Genomic DNA, 27,609 nt, shown 5'->3' with positions numbered 1-27,609 from the left:
GGTGCAGCTGATGGCGGTGCAGCTGATGGCGGTGCAGCTGCGTGCTCACCTGACACGGCAATGTGGTCTTTCAGCGCTGGAGCCCACGACACTGTGACATCATCCGGGTTGCAGCGACGCGGTTGGACGTCCAGCCTGGCCCGGCTCACGGCTCCTCCCAGGTTCCTCAGGTCTGAAATCACCGCCTGTCCGGACGAGGACAGTCTGACGATCCTGCAGCTGGACGGACCCGCTACGGCGTCTGTCCACCAGAGGACAGAATGTCCTGGAGACGCCGGTAGAGGTGAAAGCTGAGGAGCAGCAGATGTGCGAGTGTCGGCGATGTAAATGTGGCCGTTACAGCAGCTGGCGAGGAAGACGGTGTCGCTCACAAAATGTAAAGAACTCAGAGGATCTGCGGAGTCCGTTGCTGTTGGGACAAAAAGACACAAAAAGTAAGACATTTTATTGAAAATATTTCAAAATCGGCCAAAGGGAGGAAAAAGTACTACTATACTGTGTACTTTTTGGTCAAATTTTGAACGACATACTATAGTATGATGTTTCAGTCATATTTTGGACGTTTTTTTCGACAAGCTCTAGGATGGCATTTCTCCACATACTGTACTATGAATCCTTCAACATTTGAGTTATTGACCTTTTGGACAGTTTGTTGGACAAATAATGTTATAATAATTTTCGAAATGCTATGATTTTTCAATATTTAGATCTGTGACTATGCTATAGTATGATTTTTTCAGCATTTCAAATGCCCTTTCTTTGACTTGTCATATTTTAACATTTATTAAATACTATGCTATGACATTTTTTGTGTATTTTTTCAACATACTATGCTGTGATGTGTCTCGAAATTCTACATTATATGGTTTTTGACCATTTTTGCAAAGTTCCATGCCATGGTGTGTCTCAGCACGCTATTTAATGCTGTTCTAAGCTGTTTTCAGCTGTTTTTGGGACATGTCATTTTTTGACATTTTTGCCTTTTGCCTTACTATAGCCTTGCTTTTTGTGTCTTGTTTTCGATGTGCCAAATTATGGTGTTTTCGGACATTTTTGCAACTTTCTATGCTACGGCGTGTGTAGACACACCATTTAATATAGTTTTCAACTATTTTTAGCTGTTTTTAAGTCATGTTATTTTTTGACATTTTTGGCTTTTGCCTTACTATAGCCTTGCTTTTTGGGTCACTTTTTGGACGTGCCAAATTATGGTGTTTTAGGACGTTTTTGCAACTTTCTATGCCATTGCATTTCTCGGCACACTATGTAATGCTGTTCCAAGCTGTTTTAACGTAGTTTTGGGACATGTCATTTTTGACATTTTTGCCTTTTGCCTTACTATAGCCTTGCTTTTGGGGTCATTTTTCGGACATGCGAAATTATGTTTTGTTTAGGACGTTTTTGCAACTTTCTATGCTACGCGTGTGTAGACACGCTATTTAATGTCAGTTTTCAACTATTTTCAGCTGATTTTGGGACATGTCATTTTTGACATTTTGCTGTTTACCTTACTATAGCCTTGCTTTTTGGGTTACTTTTTGACGTGCCAAATTATGGTGTTTTAGGACATTTTGCAACTTTCTATGCTACAGCGTGCGTAGACACACCATTTAATGTGGTTTTCAGCTGTTTTCAGCTGTTTTTGGAACATGTCATTTTTTGACATTTTTGCCTTTTGCCTTACTATAGCCTTGCTTTTTGGGTCATTTCTCAGACATGCCAAATTATGGTGTTTTAGGACATTTTTGCAACTTTCTACTCTACGACCTGTGTAGACAAGCCATTTAATGTGGTTTTCAACTGTTTTCAGCTGATTTTGGGACACGTCATTTTTTGCCATTTTTGTCTTTTGCCTTACTATAGCCTTGCTTTTGGGGTTATTTTTTGGACGTGCCAAATTATGGTGTTTTAGGACGTTTTTGCAACTTTCTCTGCTACGGTGTGTGTAGACACGCAATTTAATATACTTTTCAACTGTTTTCAGCTGTTTTTGGGACATGTCATTTTTTGACATTTTTGCCTTTTGCCTTACTATAGCCTTGCTTTTGGGGTCATTTTTTGGACATGCCAAATTACGGTGTTTTTGGACATTTTTGACACTTTCTACTAAACGACCTGTGTAGACAAGCCATTTAATGTGGTTTTCAACTGTTTTCAGCTGTTTTTGGGACATGTCATTTTTTGACATTTTTGCCTTTTGCCTTACTATAGCCTTGCTGTTGGGGTCACTTTTTGGACGTGCCAAATTATGGTGTTTTAGGACATTTTTGCAACTTTCTACTCTACGACCTGTGTAGACAAGCCATTTAATGTGGTTTTCAACTATTTCTAGCTGTTATTAAGACATGTCATTTTTTGACATTTTTGCCTTTTGCCTTACTATAGCCTTGCTTTTGGGGTCACTTTTTAGACATGCCAAATTATGGTGTTTTTGGACGTTTTTGTAACTTCCTCTGCTACGGTGTGTGTAGACACGCTATTTAATATAATTTTCAACTATTTTTATCTGTTTTTGGGACATGTCATTTTTTGACATTTTTGTCTTTTGCCTTACTATAGCCTTGCTTTTGGGGTGATTTCTCGGACATGCCAAATTATGGTGTTTTAGGACGTTTTTGCAACTTTCTCTGCTACGGCGTGTGTAGACACGCAATTTCATGTGGTTTTCAACTATTTTTAGCTGATTTTGGGACATGTCATTTTTTGACATTTTTGCCTTTTGCCTTACTATAGCCTTGCTTTTTGGGTCATTTCTCAGACATGCCAAATTATGGTGTTTTGGATGTTTTTTGAAACTTTCTATGCTACGGCGGGTGTAGACACGCCATTTAATACAGTTTTCAACTATTTTTAGCTGTTTTTGGGACATGTCATTTTTTGACATTTTTACCTTTTGCCTTACTATAGCCTTGCTTTTGGGGTCATTTTTTGGACATGCCAAATTATGGTGTTTTAGAACGTTTTTGCAACTTTTTCTGCTTTCTGTGTGTAGAACCATCATTTAATACAGTTTTCAACTATTTTTAGCTGTTTTTGGGACATGTCATTTTTTGACATTTTTGCCGTTTGCCTTACTATAGCCTTGCTTTTTGGGTCACTTTTTGGACGTGCCAAATTATGGTGTTTTCGGACGTTTTTGCAACTTTCTATGCTACGGCGTGTGCGTAGACACGCCATTTCATGTGGTTTTCAACTGTTTTCAGCTGTTTTTGGGACATGTCATTTTTTGACATTTTTGCCTTTTGCCTTACTATAGCCTTGCTTTTTGGGTCTTGTTTTCGACGTGCCAAATTATGGTGTTTTTGGACGTTTTTGCAACTTTCTATGCTAGGGCATGTCTCGTCACGCTATTTAATGTAGTTTTCAACTGTTTTCAACTGTTTTTAGGACATGTCATTTTTTGAAATTTTTGCCTTTTGCCTTACTATAGCCTTGCTTTTTGAGTGATTTCTCGGACGTGCCAAATTATGGCGTTTTTGGACGTTTTTTGCAACTTTCTCTGCTACGGCGTGTGTAGACACGCTATTTAATATAGTTTTCAACTATTTTTAGCTGTTTTTGGAATATGTCATTTTTTGACGTTTTGGCCTTTTGCCTTACTATAGCCTTGCTTTTGGGGTCATTTTTTGGACGTGCCAAATTATGGTGTTTTATGACGTTTTTGCAACTTCCTCTGCTACGGCGTGTGTAGACACGCTATTTAATATAGTTTTCAACTATTTTTAGCTGTTATTAAGACATGTCATTTTTTGACATTTTTGCCTTTTGCCTTACTATAGCCTTGCTTTTGGGGTCATTTTTTGGACATGCCAAATTATGGTGTTTTTGGACATTTTTGCAACTTTCTACTCTACGACGGGTGTAGACAAGCCAATTAATGTGGTTTTAAACTGTTTTCAGCTGATTTTGGGACATGTCATTTTTTGACATTTTTGCCTTTTGCCTTACTATAGCCTTGCTTTTGGGGTCACTTTTTGGACGTGCCAAATTATGGTGTTTTAGGACATTTTTGCAACTTTCTACTCTACGACCTGTGTAGACAAGCCATTTAATGTGGTTTTCAACTATTTCTAGCTGTTATTAAGACATGTCATTTTTTGACATTTTTGCCTTTTGCCTTACTATAGCCTTGCTTTTGGGGTCACTTTTTAGACATGCCAAATTATGGTGTTTTTGGACGTTTTTGTAACTTCCTCTGCTACGGTGTGTGTAGACACGCTATTTAATATAGTTTTCAACTATTTTTATCTGTTTTTGGGACATGTCATTTTTTGACATTTTTGCCTTTTGCCTTACTATAGCCTTGCTTTTTGGGTCATTTTTTGGACATGCCAAATTATGGTGTTTTTGGACGTTTTTGCAACTTTCTACTCTACGACCTGTGTAGACACGCCATTTCATGTGGTTTTCAACTGTTTTCAGCTGTTTTTGGGACATGTCATTTTTTGACATTTTTACCTTTTGCCTTACTATAGCCTTGCTTTTGGGGTCATTTTTTGGACGTGCCAAATTATGGTGTTTTATGACGTTTTTGCAACTTCCTCTGCTACGGCGTGTGTAGACACGCTATTTAATATAGTTTTCAACTGTTTTCAGCTGTTTTTGGGACATGTAATTTTTGGACATTTTTGCCTTTTGCCTTACTATAGCCTTGCTTTTTAGGTCATTTTTTCAACATGCCAAACCATGGTGTTTTTGGACGTTTGCAACTTTCTATGCTACGGCGTGTCTTGCCAGGCTATTTATCCTGGTTTTCAATGATTTTCAGCTGTTTTTGGGACATGTCATTTTTTGACATTTTTGCTTTTTGCTTTACTATAGCCTTGCTTTTTGGGTCATTTTTCGGACATGCGAAATTATAGTGTTTTTGGACGTGTTTTGCAACTTTCTATGCTACGCCGTGTGTAGACACGCTATTTAATGGTGTTCTCAGATGTTTTTAGCTGTTTTTGGGATGTGTCATTTTTGACATTTTTGCCACACTATTGCCTTGCATTTTGTTTTGGTTTTTTTGGCATTCTGTAAATGCATATGATATGAATAACCAAATAGCCACAGCCTAGATTATGAACCAGCAGCAGCAGCCATCTGAGCTAACAGTGACAGGAAACAACATGTGAAGGGATGGAAACTCCCTGGTAGCTGGAGAGGGAAGCTTCTATCTAAACATGACACCCCATGAAGAGCAACGAGGTGATTTCTATCCAAATATGACACCCCATAAACAACAGCAGAAAACTTCTTCTCAAACAACTCACCCTACAGACAGCCAATGAGGAGAGACGGAGAATGGATAGAGTGTCAGCAGCGACGGACCTCCGGATAAAAGGAACAAAATATCACTGTGTGTGCTTTATGGGGCTTTATGTGCTTGTGTGCCACTGCTTAATCTTGCCGAGACCTTGTGTTAGACTGTATACTTAGCACCTGTACAAGACAGCGGGGCTAATGTCAGTTTTGATTTACGCTTCTGAATTTTATCTTTGAATAAAGCCTGCCTTGAGCAGTTTTAACGTTTGTCTACCATCTCTGGGTGTTCGTCTTTTTATCCCTCTGAGAATCTGATGAGAGGCTAAAAAGACAAGACAAGTCAAAAAAGAAACAGGTTTTTGGATAAAATTGAACTTTCAGTCTGCAAAAATCTCACAAAAACCATGGGAGGATAATACCAGAGTTACTCCCAGAATAACTCTGGTATTATTATGCCTTACTATAGCCTGGTTTTTGGGTCATAGTTTAGACATGCCGTTTTATGGAGATTTTGTCCTTCTTTGCAACTTTCGATACTTTGGTGTGTCTCGTCACGCTATTTTATGTGGTTTTCAGCTGTTTTTGTAGAACGTTTTGCAACTTTCTCTGCTACAACGGGTGTAGAACCATAATTTAATATAGTTTTCAACTGTTTTCAGCTGTTTTTGGGACGTCATTTTTTGACATTTTTGCCTTTTGCCTTACTATAGCCTTGCTTTTGGGGTCATTTTTCGGACGTGCCAAATTATGTTTTTTTAGGACGTTTTTGCAACTTTCTCTGCTACGGCGTGTGTAGACACGCAATTTAATATAGTTTTCAACTGTTTTCAGCTGTTTTTGGGACATGTCATTTTTTGAAATTTTTGCTGTTTACCTTACTATAGCCTTGGTTTTTGGGTCACTTTTTGGACGTGCCAAATTATGGCGTTTTGGGCGTTTTGCAACTTTCTCTGCTATGGCGTGTGTAGACATGCCATTTAATGTGGCTTTCAACTGTTTTCAGCTGTTTTTGGGACATGTCATTTTTTGACATTTTTGCCGTTTGCCTTACTATAGCCTTGCTTTTTGGGTCTTGTTTTCGACGTGCCAAATTATGGTGTTTTTGGACGTTTTTGCAACTTTCTATGCTAGGGCATGTCTAGTCACGCTATTTAATGTAGTTTTCAACTGTTTTCAGCTGTTTTTGAGACATGTCAGTTTTTGACATTTTTGCCTTTTGCCTTACTATAGCCTTTGCTTTTGGGGTCATTTTTCGGACATGCGAAATTATGGTGTTTTCGGACGTTTTTGCAACTTTCTATGCTACGGCGTGTGTAGACATGCAATTTAATATAGTTTTCAACTGTTTTTAGCTGTTTTTAAGACATGTCATTTTTTGACGTTTTGGCCTTTTGCCTTACTATAGCCTTGCTTTTGGGGTCATTTCTAAGACATGCCAAATTATGGTGTTTTAGGACATTTTTGAAACTTTCTACTCTACAACCTGTGTAGACAAACCATTTAATGTGGTTTTCAACTGTTTTCAGCTGATTTTGGGACATGTCATTTTTTGACATTTTTGCCTTTTGCCTTACTATAGCCTTGCTTTTGGGGTCACTTTTTCGGACGTGCCAAATTATGTTTTTTTAGAACGTTTTTGCAACTTTCTCTGACACGACGGGTGTAGACAAGCCAATTAATGTGGTTTTCAACTGTTTTCAGCTGATTTTGGGACATGTCATTTTTTGACATTTTTACCTTTTGCCTTACTATAGCCTTGCTTTTGGGGTCATTTTTTGGACATGCGAAATTATGGTGTTTTCGGACGTTTTTGCAACTTCCTCTGCTACGGCATGTGTAGACACGCCATTTAATATAGTTTTCAACTATTTTCAGCTGTTTTTGGAACATGTCATTTTTGGACATTTTTGCCTTTTGCCTTACTATAGCCTTGCTTTTGGGGTCATTTTTTGGACGTGCCAAATTATGGTGTTTTAGGACGTTTTTGCAACTTTTGTAGTGCAGGCGTGCGTAGACACGCCATTTCATGTGGTTTTCAACTGTTTTCAGCTGTTTTTGGGACATGTAATTTTTGGACATTTTTGCCTTTTGCCTTACTATAGCCTTGCTTTTGGGGTCACTTTTTGGACATCCCAAATTATGGTGTTTTAGGACATTTTGCAACGTTTTTCTGCTACGGGCGTGTGTAGACATCGCTTATTTAATATAGTTTTCAACTATTTTCAGCTGTTTTTGGAACATGTCATTTTTTGACATTTTTGCCTTTTGCCTTACTATAGCCTTGCTGTTGGGGTCACTTTTTGGATGTGCCAAATTATGGTGTTTAAGGACGTTTTTGCAACTTTTTCTTTCTGCTACGTGTGTAGACACACCATTTTATGTGGTTTTCAACTGTTTTCAGCTGTTTTTGGGACATGTCATTTTTGACATTTTACCTTTTGCCTTACTATAGCCTTGCTTTTTGGGTCATTTTTGGACGTGCCAAATTATGTTTTTTAGGATCGTTTTGCAACTTTCTCTGCTCACGATGGGTGTAGACACGCTATTTAATATAGTTTTCAACTATTTGTAGCTGTTTTTGGGACATGTCATTTTTTGACATTTTTGTCTTTTGCCTTACTATAGCCTTGCTTTTGGGGTGATTTCTCGGACATGCCAAATTATGGTGTTTTCGGACGTTTTTGCAACTTTCTCTGCTACGGCGTGTGTAGACACGCAATTTCATGTGGTTTTCAACTGTTTTCAGCTGTTTTTGGGACATGTCATTTTTTGACATTTTGCCTTTTGCCTTACTATAGCCTTGCTTTTGGGTCATTTTTGGACATGCCAAATTATGGTGTTTTAGGACGTTTTGCAACTTCCTCTGCTACAGTGTGTAGACACGCTATTTAATATAGTTTTCAACTATTTTTAGCTGTTATTAAGACATGTCATTTTTTGACATTTTGCCTTTTGCCTTACTATAGCCTTGCTTTTGGGGTGATTTCTCGGACATGCCAAATTATGGTGTTTTAGGATATTTTTGAAACTTTCTACTCTACAACCTGTGTAGACAAACCATTTAATGTGGTTTTCAACTGTTTTCAGCTGTTTTTGGGACATGTCATTTTTTGACATTTTTGCCTTTTGCCTTACTATAGCCTTGCTTTTGGGGTCATTTTTCGGACGTGCCAAATTATGTTTTTGTAGAACGTTTTTGCAACTTTCTCTGCGACGATGGGTGTAGACACGCTATTTAATATAGTTTTCAACTATTTGTAGCTGTTTTTGGGACATGTCATTTTTTGACATTTTTGCCTTTTGCCTTACTATAGCCTTGCTTTTGGGGTTATTTTTTGGACATGCCAAATTATGGTGTTTTAGGACGTTTTTGCAACTTTCTACTCTACGACCTGTGTAGACAAGCCATTTAATGTGGTTTTCAACTGTTTTCAGCTGATTTTGGGACATGTCATTTTTTGACATTTTTGCCTTTTGCCTTACTATAGCCTTGCTTTTGGGGTCATTTTTCGGACGTGCCAAATTATATGCGTTTTGGACGCTTTGCAACTTTCTCTGCTACGGCGTGTGTAGACACGCTATTTAATATAGTTTTCAACTATTTGTAGCTGTTTTTGGGACATGTCATTTTTTGACATTTTTGCCTTTTGCCTTACTATAGCCTTGCTTTTGGGGTCACTTTTTGGACATGCGTAAATTATGGTGTTTTCGGACGTTTTGCAACTTTCTCTGCTACGGTGTGTGTAGACACGCAATTTAATATAGTTTTCAACTGTTTTTAGCTGTTTTTGGGACATGTCATTTTTGACATTTTTGCCTTTTGCCTTACTATAGCCTTGCTTTTGGGGTCATTTTTTGGACGTGCCAAATTATGGTGTTTTAGGACGTTTTTGCAACTTTTTATGGTACGGCGTGCGTAGACACGCCATTTCATGTGGTTTTCAACTGTTTTCAGCTGTTTTTGGGACATGTAATTTTTGGACATTTTTGCCTTTTGCCTTACTATAGCCTTGCTTTTGGGGTCATTTTTCGGACATGCGAAATTATGGTGTTTTCGGACATTTTTGCAACGTTCTCTGCTACGGCGTGTGTAGACACGCTATTTAATATAGTTTTCAACTATTTTCAGCTGTTTTTGGAACATGTCATTTTTTGACATTTTTGCCTTTTGCCTTACTATAGCCTTGCTTTTGGGGTCACTTTTTGGATGTGCCAAATTATGGTGTTTTCGGACGTTTTTGCAACTTTTTCTGCTTTACGGCGTAGACACACCATTTTATGTGGTTTTCAACTGTTTTCAGCTGTTTTTGGGACATGTCATTTTTGACATTTTTACCTTTTGCCTTACTATAGCCTTGCTTTTTGGGTCATTTTTGGACGTGCCAAATTATGTTTTTTAGGACGTTTTTGCAACTTTCTCTGCTACGATGGGTGTAGACCACGCTATTTAATATAGTTTTCAACTATTTGTAGCTGTTTTTGGGACATGTCATTTTTGACATTTTGTCTTTTGCCTTACTATAGCCTTGCTTTTGGGGTGATTTCTCGGACATGCCAAATTATGGTGTTTTCGGACGCTTTTGCAACTTTCTCTGCTACCGTGTGTAGACACGCAATTTCATGTGGTTTTCAACTATTTTTAGCTGATTTTGGGACATGTCATTTTTTGACATTTTTGTCTTTTGCCTTACTATAGCCTTGCTTTTTGGGTCATTTTTCGGACATGCCAAATTATGGTGTTTTAGGATCGCGTTTTGCAACTTCCTCTGCTACGCGTGTGTAGACACACTATTTAATATAGTTTTCAACTATTTTTAGCTGTTTTAAGACATGTCATTTTTGACATTTTGCCTTTTGCCTTACTATAGCCTTTGCTTTTGGGGTCATTTCTAAGACATGCCAAATTATGGTGTTTTAGGATATTTTTGAAACTTTCTACTCTACAACCTGTGTAGACAAACCATTTAATGTGGTTTTCAACTGTTTTCAGCTGTTTTTGGGACATGTCATTTTTTGACATTTTTGCCTTTGCCTTACTATAGCCTTGCTTTTTGGGTCATTTTTCGGACGTGCCAAATTATGTTTTTTTTGGACGTTTTTGCAACTTTCTCTGCTACGATGGGTGTAGACATCGCTTATTTAATATAGTTTTCAACTATTTGTAGCTGTTTTGGGACATGTCATTTTTGACATTTTGCCTTTTGCCTTACTATAGCCTTGCTTTTGGGGTTATTTTTGGACATGCCAAATTATGGTGTTTTAGGACATTTTGCAACTTTCTACTCTCGACCTGTGTAGACAAGCCATTTAATGTGGTTTTCAACTGTTTTCAGCTGTTTTGGGACATGTCATTTTTTGACATTTTTGCCTTTTTGCCTTACTATAGCCTTGCTTTTGGGGTCACTTTTTGGACGTGCCAAATTATGGCGTTTTGGGACGTTTTGCAACTTTCTCTGCTACACGTGTGTGAACCACGCTTATTTAATATCAGTTTTCAACTATTTTAGCTGTTTTTTGGACATGTCATTTTTGACATTTTTGCCTTTTGCCTTACTATAGCCTTGCTTTTGGGGTCATTTTCTGACATGCGAAATTATGGTGTTTTCGGACGTTTTTGCAACTTTCTATGCTACGGCGTGTGTAGACATGCAATTTAATATAGTTTTCAACTGTTTTCAGCTGTTTTGGGACATGTCATTTTTTGACATTTTTGCCTTTTGCCTTACTATAGCCTTGCTTTTGGGGTCATTTCTAAGACATGCCAAATTATGGTGTTTTAGGACATTTTTGAAACTTTCTACTCTACAACCTGTGTAGACAAACCATTTAATGTGGTTTTCAACTGTTTTCAGCTGTTTTTGGGACATGTCATTTTTGACATTTTGCCTTTTGCCTTACTATAGCCTTGCTTTTGGGGTCACTTTTTTCGGACGTGCCAAATTATGTTTTTTTAGGACGTTTTTGCAACTTTCTCTGCTACGATGGGTGTAGACACGCAATTTAATATAGTTTTCAACTATTTGTAGCTGTTTTTGGGACATGTCATTTTTTGACATTTTTGCCTTTTGCCTTACTATAGCCTTGCTTTTTGGGTCATTTTTCGGACGTGCCAAATTATGTTTTTTTAGAACGTTTTTGCAACTTTCTCTGACACGACGGGTGTAGACAAGCCAATTAATGTGGTTTTCAACTGTTTTCAGCTGTTTTTGGGACATGTCATTTTTTGACATTTTTGCCTTTTGCCTTACTATAGCCTTGCTTTTGGGGTCACTTTTTCGGACGTGCCAAATTATGTTTTTTTAGGACGTTTTTGCAACTTTCTCTGCTACGATGGGTGTAGACACGCTATTTAATATAGTTTTCAACTATTTGTAGCTGTTTTTGGGACATGTCATTTTTTGACATTTTTGTCTTTTGCCTTACTATAGCCTTGCTTTTGGGGTGATTTCTCGGACATGCCAAATTATGGTGTTTTCGGACGTTTTTGCAACTTTCTCTGCTTCTGGCGTGTAGACACGCAATTTCATGTGGTTTTCAACTATTTTTAGCTGATTTTGGGACATGTCATTTTTGACATTTTGCCTTTTGCCTTACTATAGCCTTGCTTTTTGGGTCATTTTTCGGACATGCCAAATTATGGTGTTTTAGGACGTTTTTGCAACTTCCTCTGCTACGGCGTGTGTAGACACACTATTTAATATAGTTTTCAACTATTTTTAGCTGTTTTTAAGACATGTCATTTTTTGACATTTTTGCCTTTTGCCTTACTATAGCCTTGCTTTTGGGGTCATTTCTAAGACATGCCAAATTATGGTGTTTTAGGATATTTTTGAAACTTTCTACTCTACAACCTGTGTAGACAAACCATTTAATGTAGTTTTCAACTGTTTTCAGCTGTTTTTGGGACATGTCATTTTTTGACATTTTTGCCTTTTGCCTTACTATAGCCTTGCTTTTTGGGTCATTTTTCGGACGTGCCAAATTATGTTTTTTTAGGACGTTTTTGCAACTTTCTTTGCTACGATGGGTGTAGATACGCTATTTAATATAGTTTTCAACTATTTGTAGCTGTTTTTGGGACATGTCATTTTTTGACATTTTTGCCTTTTGCCTTACTATAGCCTTGCTTTTGGGGTTATTTTTTGGACATGCCAAATTATGGTGTTTTAGGACATTTTTGCAACTTTCTACTCTACGACCTGTGTAGACAAGCCATTTAATGTGGTTTTCAACTGTTTTCAGCTGTTTTTGGGACATGTCATTTTTTGACATTTTTGCCTTTTGCCTTACTATAGCCTTGCTTTTGGGGTCATTTTTCGGACATGCGAAATTATGGTGTTTTCGGACGTTTTTGCAACTTTCTATGCTACGGCGTGTGTAGACATGCAATTTAATATAGTTTTCAACTGTTTTTAGCTGTTTTTGGGACATGTCATTTTTTGACATTTTTGCCTTTTGCCTTACTATAGCCTTGCTTTTGGGGTCATTTTTCGGACATGCGAAATTATGGTGTTTTCGGACGTTTTTGCAACTTTCTATGCTACGGCGTGTGTAGACATGCAATTTAATATAGTTTTCAACTGTTTTTAGCTGTTTTTGGGACATGTCATTTTTTGACATTTTTGCCTTTTGCCTTACTATAGCCTTGCTTTTGGGGTCATTTCTAAGACATGCCAAATTATGGTGTTTTAGGACATTTTGAAACTTTCTACTCTACAACCTGTGTAGACAAGCCATTTAATGTGGTTTTCAACTGTTTTCAGCTGTTTTTGGGACATGTCATTTTTTGACATTTTTGCCTTTGCCTTACTATAGCCTTGCTTTTGGGGTCACTTTTTCGGACGTGCCAAATTATGTTTTTTTAGGACGTTTTTGCAACTTTCTCTGCTACGATGGGTGTAGACACGCAATTTAATATAGTTTTCAACTATTTGTAGCTGTTTTTGGGACATGTCATTTTTTGACATTTTTGCCTTTTGCCTTACTATAGCCTTGCTTTTTGGGTCATTTTTCGGACGTGCCAAATTATGTTTTTTTAGAACGTTTTTGCAACTTTCTCTGACACGACGGGTGTAGACAAGCCAATTAATGTGGTTTTCAACTGTTTTCAGCTGTTTTTGGGACATGTCATTTTTTGACATTTTTGCCTTTTGCCTTACTATAGCCTTGCTTTTGGGGTCATTTTTTGGACATGCAAAATTATGGTGTTTTCGGACGTTTTTGCAACTTTCTATGCTACGGCGTGTGTAGACAAGCCATTTAATGTGGTTTTAAACTATTTTTAGCTGTTTTTAAGTCATGTTATTTTTTGACATTTTTGCCTTTTGCCTTACTATAGCCTTGCTTTTTGGGTGATTTCTCGGACATGCCAAATTATGGTGTTTTTGTCCGTTTTTGCAACTTTCTATGCTACGGCATGTGTAGGCACGCTATTTAATGTGGTTTTCAACTGTTTTCAGCTGATTTTGGGACATGTCATTTTTTGACATTTTTGCTGTTTACCTTACTATAGCCTTGCTTTTTGGGTTACTTTTTCGACGTGCCAAATTATGGTGTTTTAGGACGTTTTTGCAACTTTCTGTGCTACAGCGTGCGTAGACACACCATTTAATGTGGTTTTCAGCTGTTTTCAGCTGTTTTTTGAACATGTCATTTTTTGACATTTTTGCCTTTTGCCTTACTATAGCCTTGCTTTTTGGGTCATTTCTCAGACATGCCAAATTATGGTGTTTTAGGACATTTTTGCAACTTTCTACTCTACGACCTGTGTAGACAAGCCATTTAATGTGGTTTTCAACTGTTTTCAGCTGATTTTGGGACACGTCATTTTTTGCCATTTTTGTCTTTTGCCTTACTATAGCCTTGCTTTTGGGGTTATTTTTTGGACATGCCAAATTATGGTGTTTTAGGACATTTTTGCAACTTTCTACTCTACGACCTGTGTAGACAAGCCATTTAATGTGGTTTTCAACTGTTTTCAGCTGTTTTGGGACATGTCATTTTTTGACATTTTTGCCTTTTGCCTTACTATAGCCTTGCTTTTGGGGTCATTTTTCGGACATGCGAAATTATGGTGTTTTCGGACGTTTTTGCAACTTTCTATGCTACGGCGTGTGTAGACATGCAATTTAATATAGTTTTCAACTGTTTTTAGCTGTTTTTGGGACATGTCATTTTTTGACATTTTGCCTTTTGCCTTACTATAGCCTTGCTTTTGGGGTCATTTTTTCGGACATGCGAAATTATGGTGTTTTTCGGACGTTTTGCAACTTTCTATGCTAATGGCGTGTGTAGACATGCAATTTAATATAGTTTTCAACTGTTTTTAGCTGTTTTTGGGACATGTCATTTTTTGACATTTTTGCCGTTTGCCTTACTATAGCCTTGCTTTTTGGGTCACTTCTTGGACGTGCCAAATTCTGGTGTTTTTGTCCATTTTTGAAACTTTCTATGCTACGGCGTATGGAGACACGCTATTTAATGTAGTTTTCAACTGTTTCGGGTTGTTTTTGGGACATGTCATTTTTTGACATTTTTGCCTTTTGCCTTACTATAGCCTTGCTTTTTGGGTCTTGTTTTCGACGTGCCAAATTATGGTGTTTTTGGACGTTTTTGCAACTTTCTATGCTAGGGCATGTCTCGTCACGCTATTTAATGTAGTTTTCAACTGTTTTCAACTGTTTTAGGACATGTCAGTTTTTGACATTTTTGCCTTTTGCCTTACTATAGCCTTGCTTTTTTGAGTGATTTCTCGGATGTGCCAAATTATGGCGTTTTTTGACGTTTTTTGCAACTTTCTCTGCTACGGCGTGTGTAGACACACCATTTAATATAGTTTTCAACTATTTTTAGCTGTTTTTGGAATATGTCATTTTTTGACGTTTTGGCCTTTTGCCTTACTATAGCCTTGCTTTTTGGGTCACTTTTTGGACGTGCCAAATTATGGTGTTTTTGGACATTTTTGCAACTTTCTACTCTACGACGGGTGTAGACAAGCCAATTAATGTGGTTTTAAACTGTTTTCAGCTGATTTTGGGACATGTCATTTTTTGACATTTTTACCTTTTGCCTTACTATAGCCTTGCTTTTGGGGTCACTTTTTGGACGTGCCAAATTATGGTGTTTTAGGACATTTTTGCAACTTTCTACTCTACGACCTGTGTAGACAAGCCATTTAATGTGGTTTTCAACTATTTCTAGCTGTTATTAAGACATGTCATTTTTTGACATTTTTGCCTTTTGCCTTACTATAGCCTTGCTTTTGGGGTCACTTTTTAGACATGCCAAATTATGGTGTTTTTGGACGTTTTTGTAACTTCCTCTGCTACGGTGTGTGTAGACACGCTATTTAATATAATTTTCAACTATTTTTATCTGTTTTTGGGACATGTCATTTTTTGACATTTTTGCCTTTTGCCTTACTATAGCCTTGCTTTTTGGGTCATTTTTTGGACATGCCAAATTATGGTGTTTTTGGACGTTTTTGCAACTTTCTACTCTACGACCTGTGTAGACAAGCCATTTAATGTGGTTTTCAACTGTTTTCAGCTGTTTTTGGGACGTGTCATTTTTTGACATTTTTGCCTTTTGCCTTACTATAGCCTTGCTTTTGGGGTCATTTTTTGGACGTGCCAAATTATGGTGTTTTAGGACGTTTTTTGCAACTTTCTCTGCTACGGCGGGTGTAGACACGCCATTTAATACAGTTTTCAACTATTTTTAGCTGTTTTTGGGACATGTCATTTTTTGACATTTTTTCCTTTTGCCTTACTATAGCCTTCCTTTTTAGGTCATTTTTTCAACATACTAAACCATGGTGTTTTTGGACGTTTGCAACTTTCTATGCTACGGCGTGTCTTGCCAGGCTATTTATCCTGGTTTTCAATGATTTTCAGCTGTTTTTGGGACATGTCATTTTTTGACATTTTTGCTTTTTGCTTTACTATAGCCTTGCTTTTTGGGTCATTTTTCGGACATGCGAAATTATAGTGTTTTTGGACGTGTTTTGCAACTTTCTATGCTACGCCGTGTGTAGACACGCTATTTAATGGTGTTCTCAGATGTTTTTAGCTGTTTTTGGGATGTGTCATTTTGACATTTTGCCACACTATTGCCTTGCATTTTGTTTTGGTTTTTTTGGCATTCTGTAAATGCATATGATATGAATAACCAAATAGCCACAGCCTAGATTATGAACCAGCAGCAGCAGCCATCTGAGCTAACAGTGACAGGAAACAACATGTGAAGGGATGGAAACTCCCTGGTAGCTGGAGAGGGAAGCTTCTATCTAAACATGACACCCCATGAAGAGCAACGAGGTGATTTCTATCCAAATATGACACCCCATAAACAACAGCAGAAAACTTCTTCTCAAACAACTCACCCTACAGACAGCCAATGAGGAGAGACGGAGAATGGATAGAGTGTCAACGCGACGGACCTCCGGATAAAAAGGAACAAAATATCACTGTGTGTGCTTTATGGGGCTTTATGTGCTTGTGTGCCACTGCTTAATCTTGCCGAGACCTTGTGTTAGACTGTATACTTAGCACCTGTAAAAGACAGCGGGGCTAATGTCAGTTTTGATTTACGCTTCTGAATTTTATCTTTGAATAAAGCCTGCCTTGAGCAGTTTTAACGTTTGTCTACCATCTCTGGGTGTTCGTCTTTTTATCCCTCTGAGAATCTGATGAGAGGCTAAAAAGACAAGACAAGTCAAAAAGAAACAGGTTTTTGGATAAATTGAACTTTCAGTCTGCAAAATCTCACAAAAACCATGGGAGGATAATACCAGAGTTACTCCCAGAGTAACTCTGGTATTATTATGCCTTACTATAGCCTGGTTTTTGGGTCATAGTTTAGACATGCCGTTTTATGGAGATTTTGTCCTTCTTTGCAACTTTCGATACTTTGGTGTGTCTCGTCACGCTATTTTATGTGGTTTTCAGCTGTTTTTGTAGAACGTTTTTGCAACTTTCTCTGCTACAACGGGTGTAGACACGCAATTTAATATGGTTTTCAACTGTTTTCAGCTGTTTTTGGGACGTCATTTTTTGACATTTTTGCCGTTTGCCTTACTATAGCCTTGCTTTTGGGGTCACTTTTTGGACGTGCCAAATTATGTTTTTTTTAGGACGTTTTTGCAACTTTCTCTGCTACGGCGTCTGTAGACATGCAATTTAATATAGTTTTCAACTGTTTTCAGCTGTTTTTGGGACATGTCATTTTTTGAAATTTTTGCTGTTTACCTTACTATAGCCTTGGTTTTTGGGTCACTTTTTGGACGTGCCAAATTATGGCGTTTTTGGACGTTTTTTGCAACTTTCTCTGCTACGGCGTGTGTAGACATGCCATTTAATGTGGCTTTCAACTGTTTTCAGCTGTTTTTGGGACATGTCATTTTTTGACGTTTTGGCCTTTTGCCTTACTATAGCCTTGCTTTTTGGGTCTCGTTTTCGACGTGCCAAATTATGGTGTTTTAGGACGTTTTTGCAACTTTCTATGCTAGGGCATGTCTCGTCACGCTATTTAATGTAGTTTTCAACTGTTTTCAACTGTTTTTAGGACATGTCATTTTTTGACATTTTTGCCTTTTGCCTTACTATAGCCTTGCTTTTTGGGTCACTTTTTGGACGTGCCAAATTATGGTGCTTTAGGACGTTTTTGCAACTTCCTCTGCTACGGCGTGTGTAGACACACTATTTAATATAGTTTTCAACTATTTTTATCTGTTTTTGGGACATGTCATTTTTTGACATTTTTGCCTTTTGCCTTACTATAGCCTTGCTTTTGGGGTCATTTTTCGGACATGCGAAATTATGGTGTTTTCGGACGTTTTTGCAACTTTCTATGCTACGGCGTGTGTAGACATGCAATTTAATATAGTTTTCAACTGTTTTTAGCTGTTTTTGGGACATGTCATTTTTTGACATTTTTGCCTTTTGCCTTACTATAGCCTTGCTTTTGGGGTCATTTCTAAGACATGCCAAATTATGGTGTTTTAGGACATTTTTGAAACTTTCTACTCTACAACCTGTGTAGACAAACCATTTAATGTGGTTTTCAACTGTTTTCAGCTGATTTTGGGACATGTCATTTTTTGACGTTTTGGCCTTTTGCCTTACTATAGCCTTGCTTTTGGGGTCACTTTTTGGACATGCCAAATTATGGTGTTTTAGAACGTTTTTGCAACTTTCTATGCTACGGCGTGTGTAGACAAGCCAATTAATGTGGTTTTCAACTGTTTTCAGCTGATTTTGGGACATGTCATTTTTTGACATTTTTGCCTTTTGCCTTACTATAGCCTTGCTTTTGGGGTCATTTTTCGGACATGCGAAATTATGGTGTTTTCGGACATTTTTGCAACGTTCTCTGCTACGGCGTGTGTAGACACGCTATTTAATATAGTTTTCAACTATTTTCAGCTGTTTTTGGAACATGTAATTTTTGGACATTTTTGCCTTTTGCCTTACTATAGCCTTGCTTTTGGGGTCACTTTTTGGACATCCCAAATTATGGTGTTTTAGAACGTTTTTGCAACTTTTTTATGCAGTGCGGCGTAGACACGCCATTTCATGTGGTTTTCAACTGTTTTCAGCTGTTTTTGGGACATGTAATTTTTGGACATTTTTGCCTTTTGCCTTACTATAGCCTTGCTTTTGGGGTCATTTTTCGGACATGCGAAATTATGGTGTTTTCGGACATTTTTGCAACGTTCTCTGCTACGGCGTGTGTAGACATGCTATTTAATATAGTTTTCAACTATTTTCAGCTGTTTTTGGAACATGTCATTTTTTGACATTTTTGCCTTTTGCCTTACTATAGCCTTGCTGTTGGGGTCACTTTTTGGATGTGCCAAATTATGGTGTTTAAGGACGTTTTTGCAACTTTTTCTGCTACGGCGTGTGTAGACACACCATTTTATGTGGTTTTCAACTGTTTTCAGCTGTTTTTGGGACATGTCATTTTTTGACATTTTTACCTTTTGCCTTACTATAGCCTTGCTTTTGGGGTCATTTTTCGGACGTGCCAAATTATGTTTTTTTAGGACGTTTTTGCAACTTTCTCTGCTACGGCGTGTGTAGACACGCTATTTAATATAGTTTTCAACTATTTGTAGCTGTTTTTGGGACATGTCATTTTTTGACATTTTTACCTTTTGCCTTACTATAGCCTTGCTTTTGGGGTGATTTCTCGGACATGCCAAATTATGGTGTTTTCGGACATTTTTGCAACTTTCTATGCTACGGCGTGTGTAGACACGCTATTTAATGTGGTTTTCAACTGTTTTCAGCTGATTTTGGGACATGTCATTTTTTGACATTTTTGCCTTTTGCCTTACTATAGCCTTGCTTTTTGGGTGATTTCTCGGACATGCCAAATTATGGTGTTTTTGTCCGTTTTTGCAACTTCCTCTGCTACGGCGTGTGTAGACACACTATTTAATATAGTTTTCAACTATTTTTAGCTGTTTTTAAGACATGTCATTTTTTGACATTTTTGCCTTTTGCCTTACTATAGCCTTGCTTTTGGGGTCATTTCTAAGACATGCCAAATTATGGTGTTTTAGGATATTTTTGAAACTTTCTACTCTACAACCTGTGTAGACAAACCATTTCATGTGGTTTTCAACTGTTTTCAGCTGATTTTGGGACATGTCATTTTTTGACATTTTTGCCTTTTGCCTTACTATAGCCTTGCTTTTGGGGTCACTTTTTGGACGTGCCAAATTATGGTGTTTTCGGCCGTTTTTGCAACTTTCTCTGCTACGGCGTGTGTAGACACGCTATTTAATATAGTTTTCAACTATTTGTAGCTGTTTTTGGGACATGTCATTTTTTGACATTTTTGCCTTTTGCCTTACTATAGCCTTGCTTTTGGGGTTATTTTTTGGACATGCCAAATTATGGTGTTTTAGGACATTTTTGCAACTTTCTACTCTACGACCTGTGTAGACAAGCCATTTAATGTGGTTTTCAACTATTTTCAGCTGATTTTGGGACATGTCATTTTTTGACATTTTTGCTGTTTACCTTACTATAGCCTTGCTTTTGGGGTCACTTTTTGGACGTGCCAAATTATGGCGTTTTTGGACGTTTTTTGCAACTTTCTCTGCTACGGCGTGTGTAGACACGCTATTTAATATAGTTTTCAACTATTTTTAGCTGTTTTTGGGACATGTCATTTTTTGACATTTTTGCCTTTTGCCTTACTATAGCCTTGCTTTTGGGGTCATTTTTTGGACATGCCAAATTATGGTGGTTTAGGACGTTTTTGCAACTTTCTCTGCTACGGTGTGTGTAGACACGCAATTTAATATAGTTTTCAACTGTTTTTAGCTGTTTTTGGGACATGTCATTTTTGACATTTTTGCCTTTTGCCTTACTATAGCCTTGCTTTTGGGGTCATTTTTTGGACGTGCCAAATTATGGTGTTTTAGGACGTTTTTGCAACTTTTTATGGTACGGCGTGCGTAGACACGCCATTTCATGTGGTTTTCAACTGTTTTCAGCTGTTTTTGGGACGTGCCTTATTTGATATTTTTGCCGTACTATAGCCTTGCTTTTGGGGTCATTTATTTCCACATGCAAAATTATGGTGTTTTAGGATGTTTTTTGCAACTTTCTCTGCTACGGCAGGTGTAGACATGCTATTTAATATAGTTTTCAACTATTTTTAGCTGTTTTTGGAACATGTCATTTTTTGACATTTTTGCCTTTTGCCTTACTATAGCCTTGCTTTTGGGGTCACTTTTTGGACATCCCAAATTATGGTGTTTTAGAACGTTTTTGCAACTTTTTCTGCTACGGCGTGCGTAGACACACCATTTTATGTGGTTTTCAACTGTTTTCAGCTGTTTTTGGGACATGTCATTTTTTGACATTTTTACCTTTTGCCTTACTATAGCCTTGCTTTTGGGGTCATTTTTTGGACATGCCTAATTATGTTTTTTTAGGACGTTTTTGCAACTTTCTCTGCTACGATGGGTGTAGACACGCTATTTAATATAGTTTTCAACTATTTGTAGCTGTTTTTGGGACATGTCATTTTTTGACATTTTTGTCTTTTGCCTTACTATAGCCTTGCTTTTGGGGTGATTTCTCGGACATGCCAAATTATGGTGTTTTCGGACGTTTTTGCAACTTTCTCTGCTACGGCGTGTGTAGACACGCAATTTCATGTGGTTTTCAACTATTTTTAGCTGATTTTGGGACATGTCATTTTTGACATTTTGCCTTTTGCCTTACTATAGCCTTGCTTTTTGGGTCATTTTTCGACATGCCAAATTATGGTGTTTTAGGACGCTTTTGCAACTTCCTCTGCTACTGGCGTGTGTAGACACTATTTAATATAGTTTTCAACTATTTTAGCTGTTTTAAGACATGTCATTTTTTGACATTTTTGCCTTTTGCCTTACTATAGCCTTGCTTTTGGGGTCATTTCTAAGACATGCCAAATTATGGTGTTTTAGGATATTTTTGAAACTTTCTACTCTACAACCTGTGTAGACAAACCATTTAATGTAGTTTTCAACTGTTTTCAGCTGTTTTTGGGACATGTCATTTTTTGACATTTTTGCCTTTTGCCTTACTATAGCCTTGCTTTTTGGGTCATTTTTCGGACGTGCCAAATTATGTTTTTTTAGGACGTTTTTGCAACTTTCTCTGCTACGATGGGTGTAGACACGCTATTTAATATAGTTTTCAACTATTTGTAGCTGTTTTTGGGACATGTCATTTTTTGACATTTTGCCTTTTGCCTTACTATAGCCTTGCTTTTGGGGTTATTTTTTGACATGCCAAATTATGGTGTTTTAGGACATTTTGCAACTTTCTACTCTACGACCTGTGTAGACAAGCCATTTAATGTGGTTTTCAACTGTTTTCAGCTGTTTTTGGGACATGTCATTTTTGACATTTTGCCTTTTGCCTTACTATAGCCTTGCTTTTGGGGTCACTTTTGGGCGTGCCAAATTATGGCGTTTTAGGACGTTTTTTGCAACTTTCTCTGCTACGGCGTGTGTAGACACGCTATTTAATATAGTTTTCAACTATTTTTAGCTGTTTTTGGGACATGTCATTTTTTGACATTTTTGCCTTTTGCCTTACTATAGCCTTGCTTTTGGGGTCATTTTTCGGACATGCGAAATTATGGTGTTTTCGGACGTTTTTGCAACTTTCTATGCTACGGCGTGTGTAGACATGCAATTTAATATAGTTTTCAACTGTTTTCAGCTGTTTTGGGACATGTCATTTTTTGACATTTTTGCCTTTTGCCTTACTATAGCCTTGCTTTTGGGGTCATTTCTAAGACATGCCAAATTATGGTGTTTTAGGACGTTTTTGCAACTTTCTACTCTACAACCTGTGTAGACAAACCATTTAATGTGGTTTTCAACTGTTTTCAGCTGTTTTTGGGACATGTCATTTTTTGACATTTTTGCCTTTGCCTTACTATAGCCTTGCTTTTGGGGTCACTTTTTCGGACGTGCCAAATTATGTTTTTTAGGGACGTTTTGCAACTTTCTCTCTGCTACGATGGGTGTAGACATCGCCAATTTAATATAGTTTTCAACTATTTGTAGCTGTTTTTGGGACATGTCATTTTTGACATTTTTGCCTTTTGCCTTACTATAGCCTTGCTTTTTGGGTCATTTTTCGGACGTGCCAAATTATGTTTTTTTAGAACGTTTTTGCAACTTTCTCTGACACGACGGGTGTAGACAAGCCAATTAATGTGGTTTTCAACTGTTTTCAGCTGTTTTTGGGACATGTCATTTTTTGACATTTTTGCCTTTTGCCTTACTATAGCCTTGCTTTTGGGGTCATTTTTCGGACGTGCCAAATTATGTTTTTGTAGAACGTTTTGCAACTTTCTCTGCTACGATGGGTGTAGACACGCTTATTTAATATAGTTTTCAACTATTTGTAGCTGTTTTTGGGACATGTCATTTTTTGACATTTTTGTCTTTTGCCTTACTATAGCCTTGCTTTTGGGGTGATTTCTCGGACATGCCAAATTATGGTGTTTTCGGACGTTTTTGCAACTTTCTCTGCTACGGCGTGTGTAGACACGCAATTTCATGTGGTTTTCAACTATTTTTAGCTGATTTTGGGACATGTCATTTTTTGACATTTTTGCCTTTTGCCTTACTATAGCCTTGCTTTTTGGGTCATTTTTCGGACATGCCAAATTATGGTGTTTTAGGACGTTTTTGCAACTTCCTCTGCTACGGCGTGTGTAGACACACTATTTAATATAGTTTTCAACTATTTTAGCTGTTTTAAGACATGTCATTTTTGACATTTTGCCTTTTGCCTTACTATAGCCTTGCTTTTGGGGTCATTTCTAAGACATGCCAAATTATGGTGTTTTAGGATATTTTGAAACTTTCTACTCTACAACCTGTGTAGACAAACCATTTAATGTAGTTTTCAACTGTTTTCAGCTGTTTTTGGGACATGTCATTTTTGACATTTTGCCTTTTGCCTTACTATAGCCTTGCTTTTGGGTCATTTTTGGATCGTGCCAAATTATGTTTTTTAGGACGTTTGCAACTTTCTCTGCTACGATGGGTGTAGACACGCTTATTTAATATAGTTTTCAACTATTTGTAGCTGTTTTTGGGACATGTCATTTTTTGACATTTTTGCCTTTTGCCTTACTATAGCCTTGCTTTTGGGGTTATTTTTTGGACATGCCAAATTATGGTGTTTTAGGACATTTTTGCAACTTTCTACTCTACGACCTGTGTAGACAAGCCATTTAATGTGGTTTTCAACTGTTTTCAGCTGTTTTTGGGACATGTCATTTTTTGACATTTTTGCCTTTTGCCTTACTATAGCCTTGCTTTTGGGGTCATTTTTCGGACATGCGAAATTATGGTGTTTTCGGACATTTTTGCAACTTTCTATGCTACGGCGTGTGTAGACACACCATTTAATATAGTTTTCAACTGTTTTAGCTGTTTTTGGGACATGTCATTTTCTGACATTTTTGCCTTTTGCCTTACTATAGCCTTGCTTTTGGGGTCATTTTTTGGACATGCGAAATTATGGTGTTTTCGGACGTTTTTGCAACTTTCTCTGCTACTGGCGTGTAGACATGCAATTTAATATAGTTTTCAACTGTTTTTAGCTGTTTTTGGGACATGTCATTTTTGACATTTTTGCCTTTTGCCTTACTATAGCCTTTGCTTTTGGGGTCATTTCTAAGACATGCCAAATTATGGTGTTTTAGGACATTTTTGCAACTTTCTACTCTACAACCTGTGTAGACAAACCATTTAATGTGGTTTTCAACTGTTTTCAGCTGTTTTTGGGACATGTCATTTTTTGACATTTTTGCCTTTGCCTTACTATAGCCTTGCTTTTGGGGTCACTTTTTCGGACGTGCCAAATTATGTTTTTTTAGGACGTTTTTGCAACTTTCTCTGCTACGATGGGTGTAGACACGCAATTTAATATAGTTTTCAACTATTTGTAGCTGTTTTTGGGACATGTCATTTTTTGACATTTTTGCCTTTTGCCTTACTATAGCCTTGCTTTTTGGGTCATTTTTCGGACGTGCCAAATTATGTTTTTTTAGAACGTTTTTGCAACTTTCTCTGACACGACGGGTGTAGACAAGCCAATTAATGTGGTTTTCAACTATTTTTTGCTGTTTTTGGGACATGTCATTTTTTGACATTTTTGCCTTTTGCCTTACTATAGCCTTGCTTTTGGGGTCATTTTTGGACATGCAAAATTATGGTGTTTTCGGACGCTTTTGCAACTTTCTATGCTACTGGCGTGTGTAGACAAGCCATTTAATGTGGTTTTAAACTATTTTTAGCTGTTATTAAGACATGTCATTTTTTGACATTTTGCCTTTTGCCTTACTATAGCCTTGCTTTTGGGGTGATTTCTCGGACATGCCAAATTATGGTGTTTTTGTCCATTTTTGCAACTTTCTATGCTACGGCGTGTGTAGACACGCTATTTAATGTGGTTTTCAACTGTTTTCAGCTGATTTTGGGACATGTCATTTTTTGACATTTTTGCTGTTTACCTTACTATAGCCTTGCTTTTTGGGTTACTTTTTCGACGTGCCAAATTATGGTGTTTTAGGATGTTTTTTGCAACTTTCTATGCTACAGCGTGCGTAGACACACCATTTAATGTGGTTTTCAGCTGTTTTCAGCTGTTTTTGGAACATGTCATTTTTTGACATTTTTGCCTTTTGCCTTACTATAGCCTTGCTTTTTGGGTCATTTCTCAGACATGCCAAATTATGGTGTTTTAGGACATTTTTGCAACTTTCTACTCTACGACCTGTGTAGACAAGCCATTTAATGTGGTTTTCAACTATTTTCAGCTGATTTTGGGACACGTCATTTTTGCCATTTTGTCTTTTTGCCTTACTATAGCCTTGCTGTTGGGGTCACTTTTTGGACGTGCCAAATTATGGTGTTTTAGGACATTTTTGCAACTTTCTACTCTACGACCTGTGTAGACAAGCCATTTCATGTGGTTTTCAACTGTTTTCAGCTGATTTTGGGACATGTCATTTTTTGACATTTTTGCCTTTTGCCTTACTATAGCCTTGCTTTTGGGGTCATTTTTCGGACATGCGAAATTATGGTGTTTTCGGACGTTTTTGCAACTTTCTATGCTACGGCGTGTGTAGACATGCAATTTAATATAGTTTTCAACTGTTTTTAGCTGTTTTTGGGACATGTCATTTTTTGACATTTTTGCCTTTTGCCTTACTATAGCCTTGCTTTTGGGGTCATTTTTCGGACATGCGAAATTATGGTGTTTTCGGACGTTTTTGCAACTTTCTATGCTACGGCGTGTGTAGACATGCAATTTAATATAGTTTTCAACTGTTTTTAGCTGTTTTTGGGACATGTCATTTTTTGACATTTTTGCCGTTTGCCTTACTATAGCCTTGCTTTTTGGGTCACTTCTTGGACGTGCCAAATTCTGGTGTTTTTGTCCATTTTTGAAACTTTCTATGCTACGGCAGTGGAGACACGCTTATTTAATGTAGTTTTCAACTGTTTCGGGTTGTTTTTGGGACATGTCATTTTTTGACATTTTTGCCTTTTGCCTTACTATAGCCTTGCTTTTTGGGTCTTGTTTTCGACGTGCCAAATTATGGTGTTTTTGGACGTTTTTGCAACTTTCTATGCTAGGGCATGTCTCGTCACGCTATTTAATGTAGTTTTCAACTGTTTTCAACTGTTTTTAGGACATGTCATTTTTTGACATTTTTGCCTTTTGCCTTACTATAGCCTTGCTTTTTGAGTGATTTCTCGGACGTGCCAAATTATGGCGTTTTTGGACGTTTTTTGCAACTTTCTCTGCTACGGCGTGTGTAGACACGCTATTTAATATAGTTTTCAACTATTTTTAGCTGTTTTTGGAATATGTCATTTTTTGACGTTTTGGCCTTTTGCCTTACTATAGCCTTTGCTTTTGGGTCACTTTTTGGGCGTGCCAAATTATGGTGTTTTTGGACATTTTTGCAACTTTCTACTCTACGACGGGTGTAGACAAGCCAATTAATGTGGTTTTAAACTGTTTTCAGCTGATTTTGGGACATGTCATTTTTTGACATTTTTACCTTTTGCCTTACTATAGCCTTGCTTTTGGGGTCACTTTTTGGACGTGCCAAATTATGGTGTTTTAGGACATTTTTGCAACTTTCTACTCTACGACCTGTGTAGACAAGCCATTTAATGTGGTTTTCAACTATTTCTAGCTGTTATTAAGACATGTCATTTTTTGACATTTTTGCCTTTTGCCTTACTATAGCCTTGCTTTTGGGGTCACTTTTTAGACATGCCAAATTATGGTGTTTTTGGACGTTTTTGTAACTTCCTCTGCTACGGTGTGTGTAGACACGCTATTTAATATAATTTTCAACTATTTTTATCTGTTTTTGGGACATGTCATTTTTTGACATTTTTGCCTTTTGCCTTACTATAGCCTTGCTTTTTGGGTCATTTTTTGGACATGCCAAATTATGGTGTTTTTGGACGTTTTTGCAACTTTCTACTCTACGACCTGTGTAGACAAGCCATTTAATGTGGTTTTCAACTGTTTTCAGCTGTTTTTGGGACGTGTCATTTTTTGACATTTTTGCCTTTTGCCTTACTATAGCCTTGCTTTTGGGGTCATTTTTTGGACGTGCCAAATTATGGTGTTTTAGGACGTTTTTTGCAACTTTCTCTGCTACGGCGGGTGTAGACACGCCATTTAATACAGTTTTCAACTATTTTTAGCTGTTTTTGGGACATGTCATTTTTTGACATTTTTGCCTTTTGCCTTACTATAGCCTTGCTTTTTAGGTCATTTTTTCAACATGCCAAAC

General features: G+C 37.4%; 1 protein-coding gene across 1 annotated transcript in view; it reads right to left on the bottom strand.

Moving 5' to 3' along the window:
• The window catches only part of wdr73 (WD repeat domain 73), a 53,373-nt gene that overhangs the window by 7,189 nt on the left and 18,575 nt on the right, over positions 1 to 27,609 (bottom strand). Inside the window, exon 7 of the mRNA XM_088084859.1 lies at positions 50 to 409. Within this exon, the coding sequence (XP_087940985.1) occupies positions 50 to 409 (360 nt within the window). The remainder of the gene's footprint in view (positions 1 to 49; positions 410 to 27,609) is intronic.

This window comes from Plectropomus leopardus, chromosome 11, assembly GCF_026936395.1.
Source record: "Plectropomus leopardus strain MGB_pleo_1.0 chromosome 11, ASM2693639v1, whole genome shotgun sequence".
In the NCBI taxonomy this organism is placed as follows: Eukaryota; Metazoa; Chordata; class Actinopteri; order Perciformes; family Serranidae; genus Plectropomus; species Plectropomus leopardus.
The sequence above is the reverse complement of the archived record's forward strand: the minus strand, read 5'-3'. Positions and strand labels throughout refer to the sequence as shown.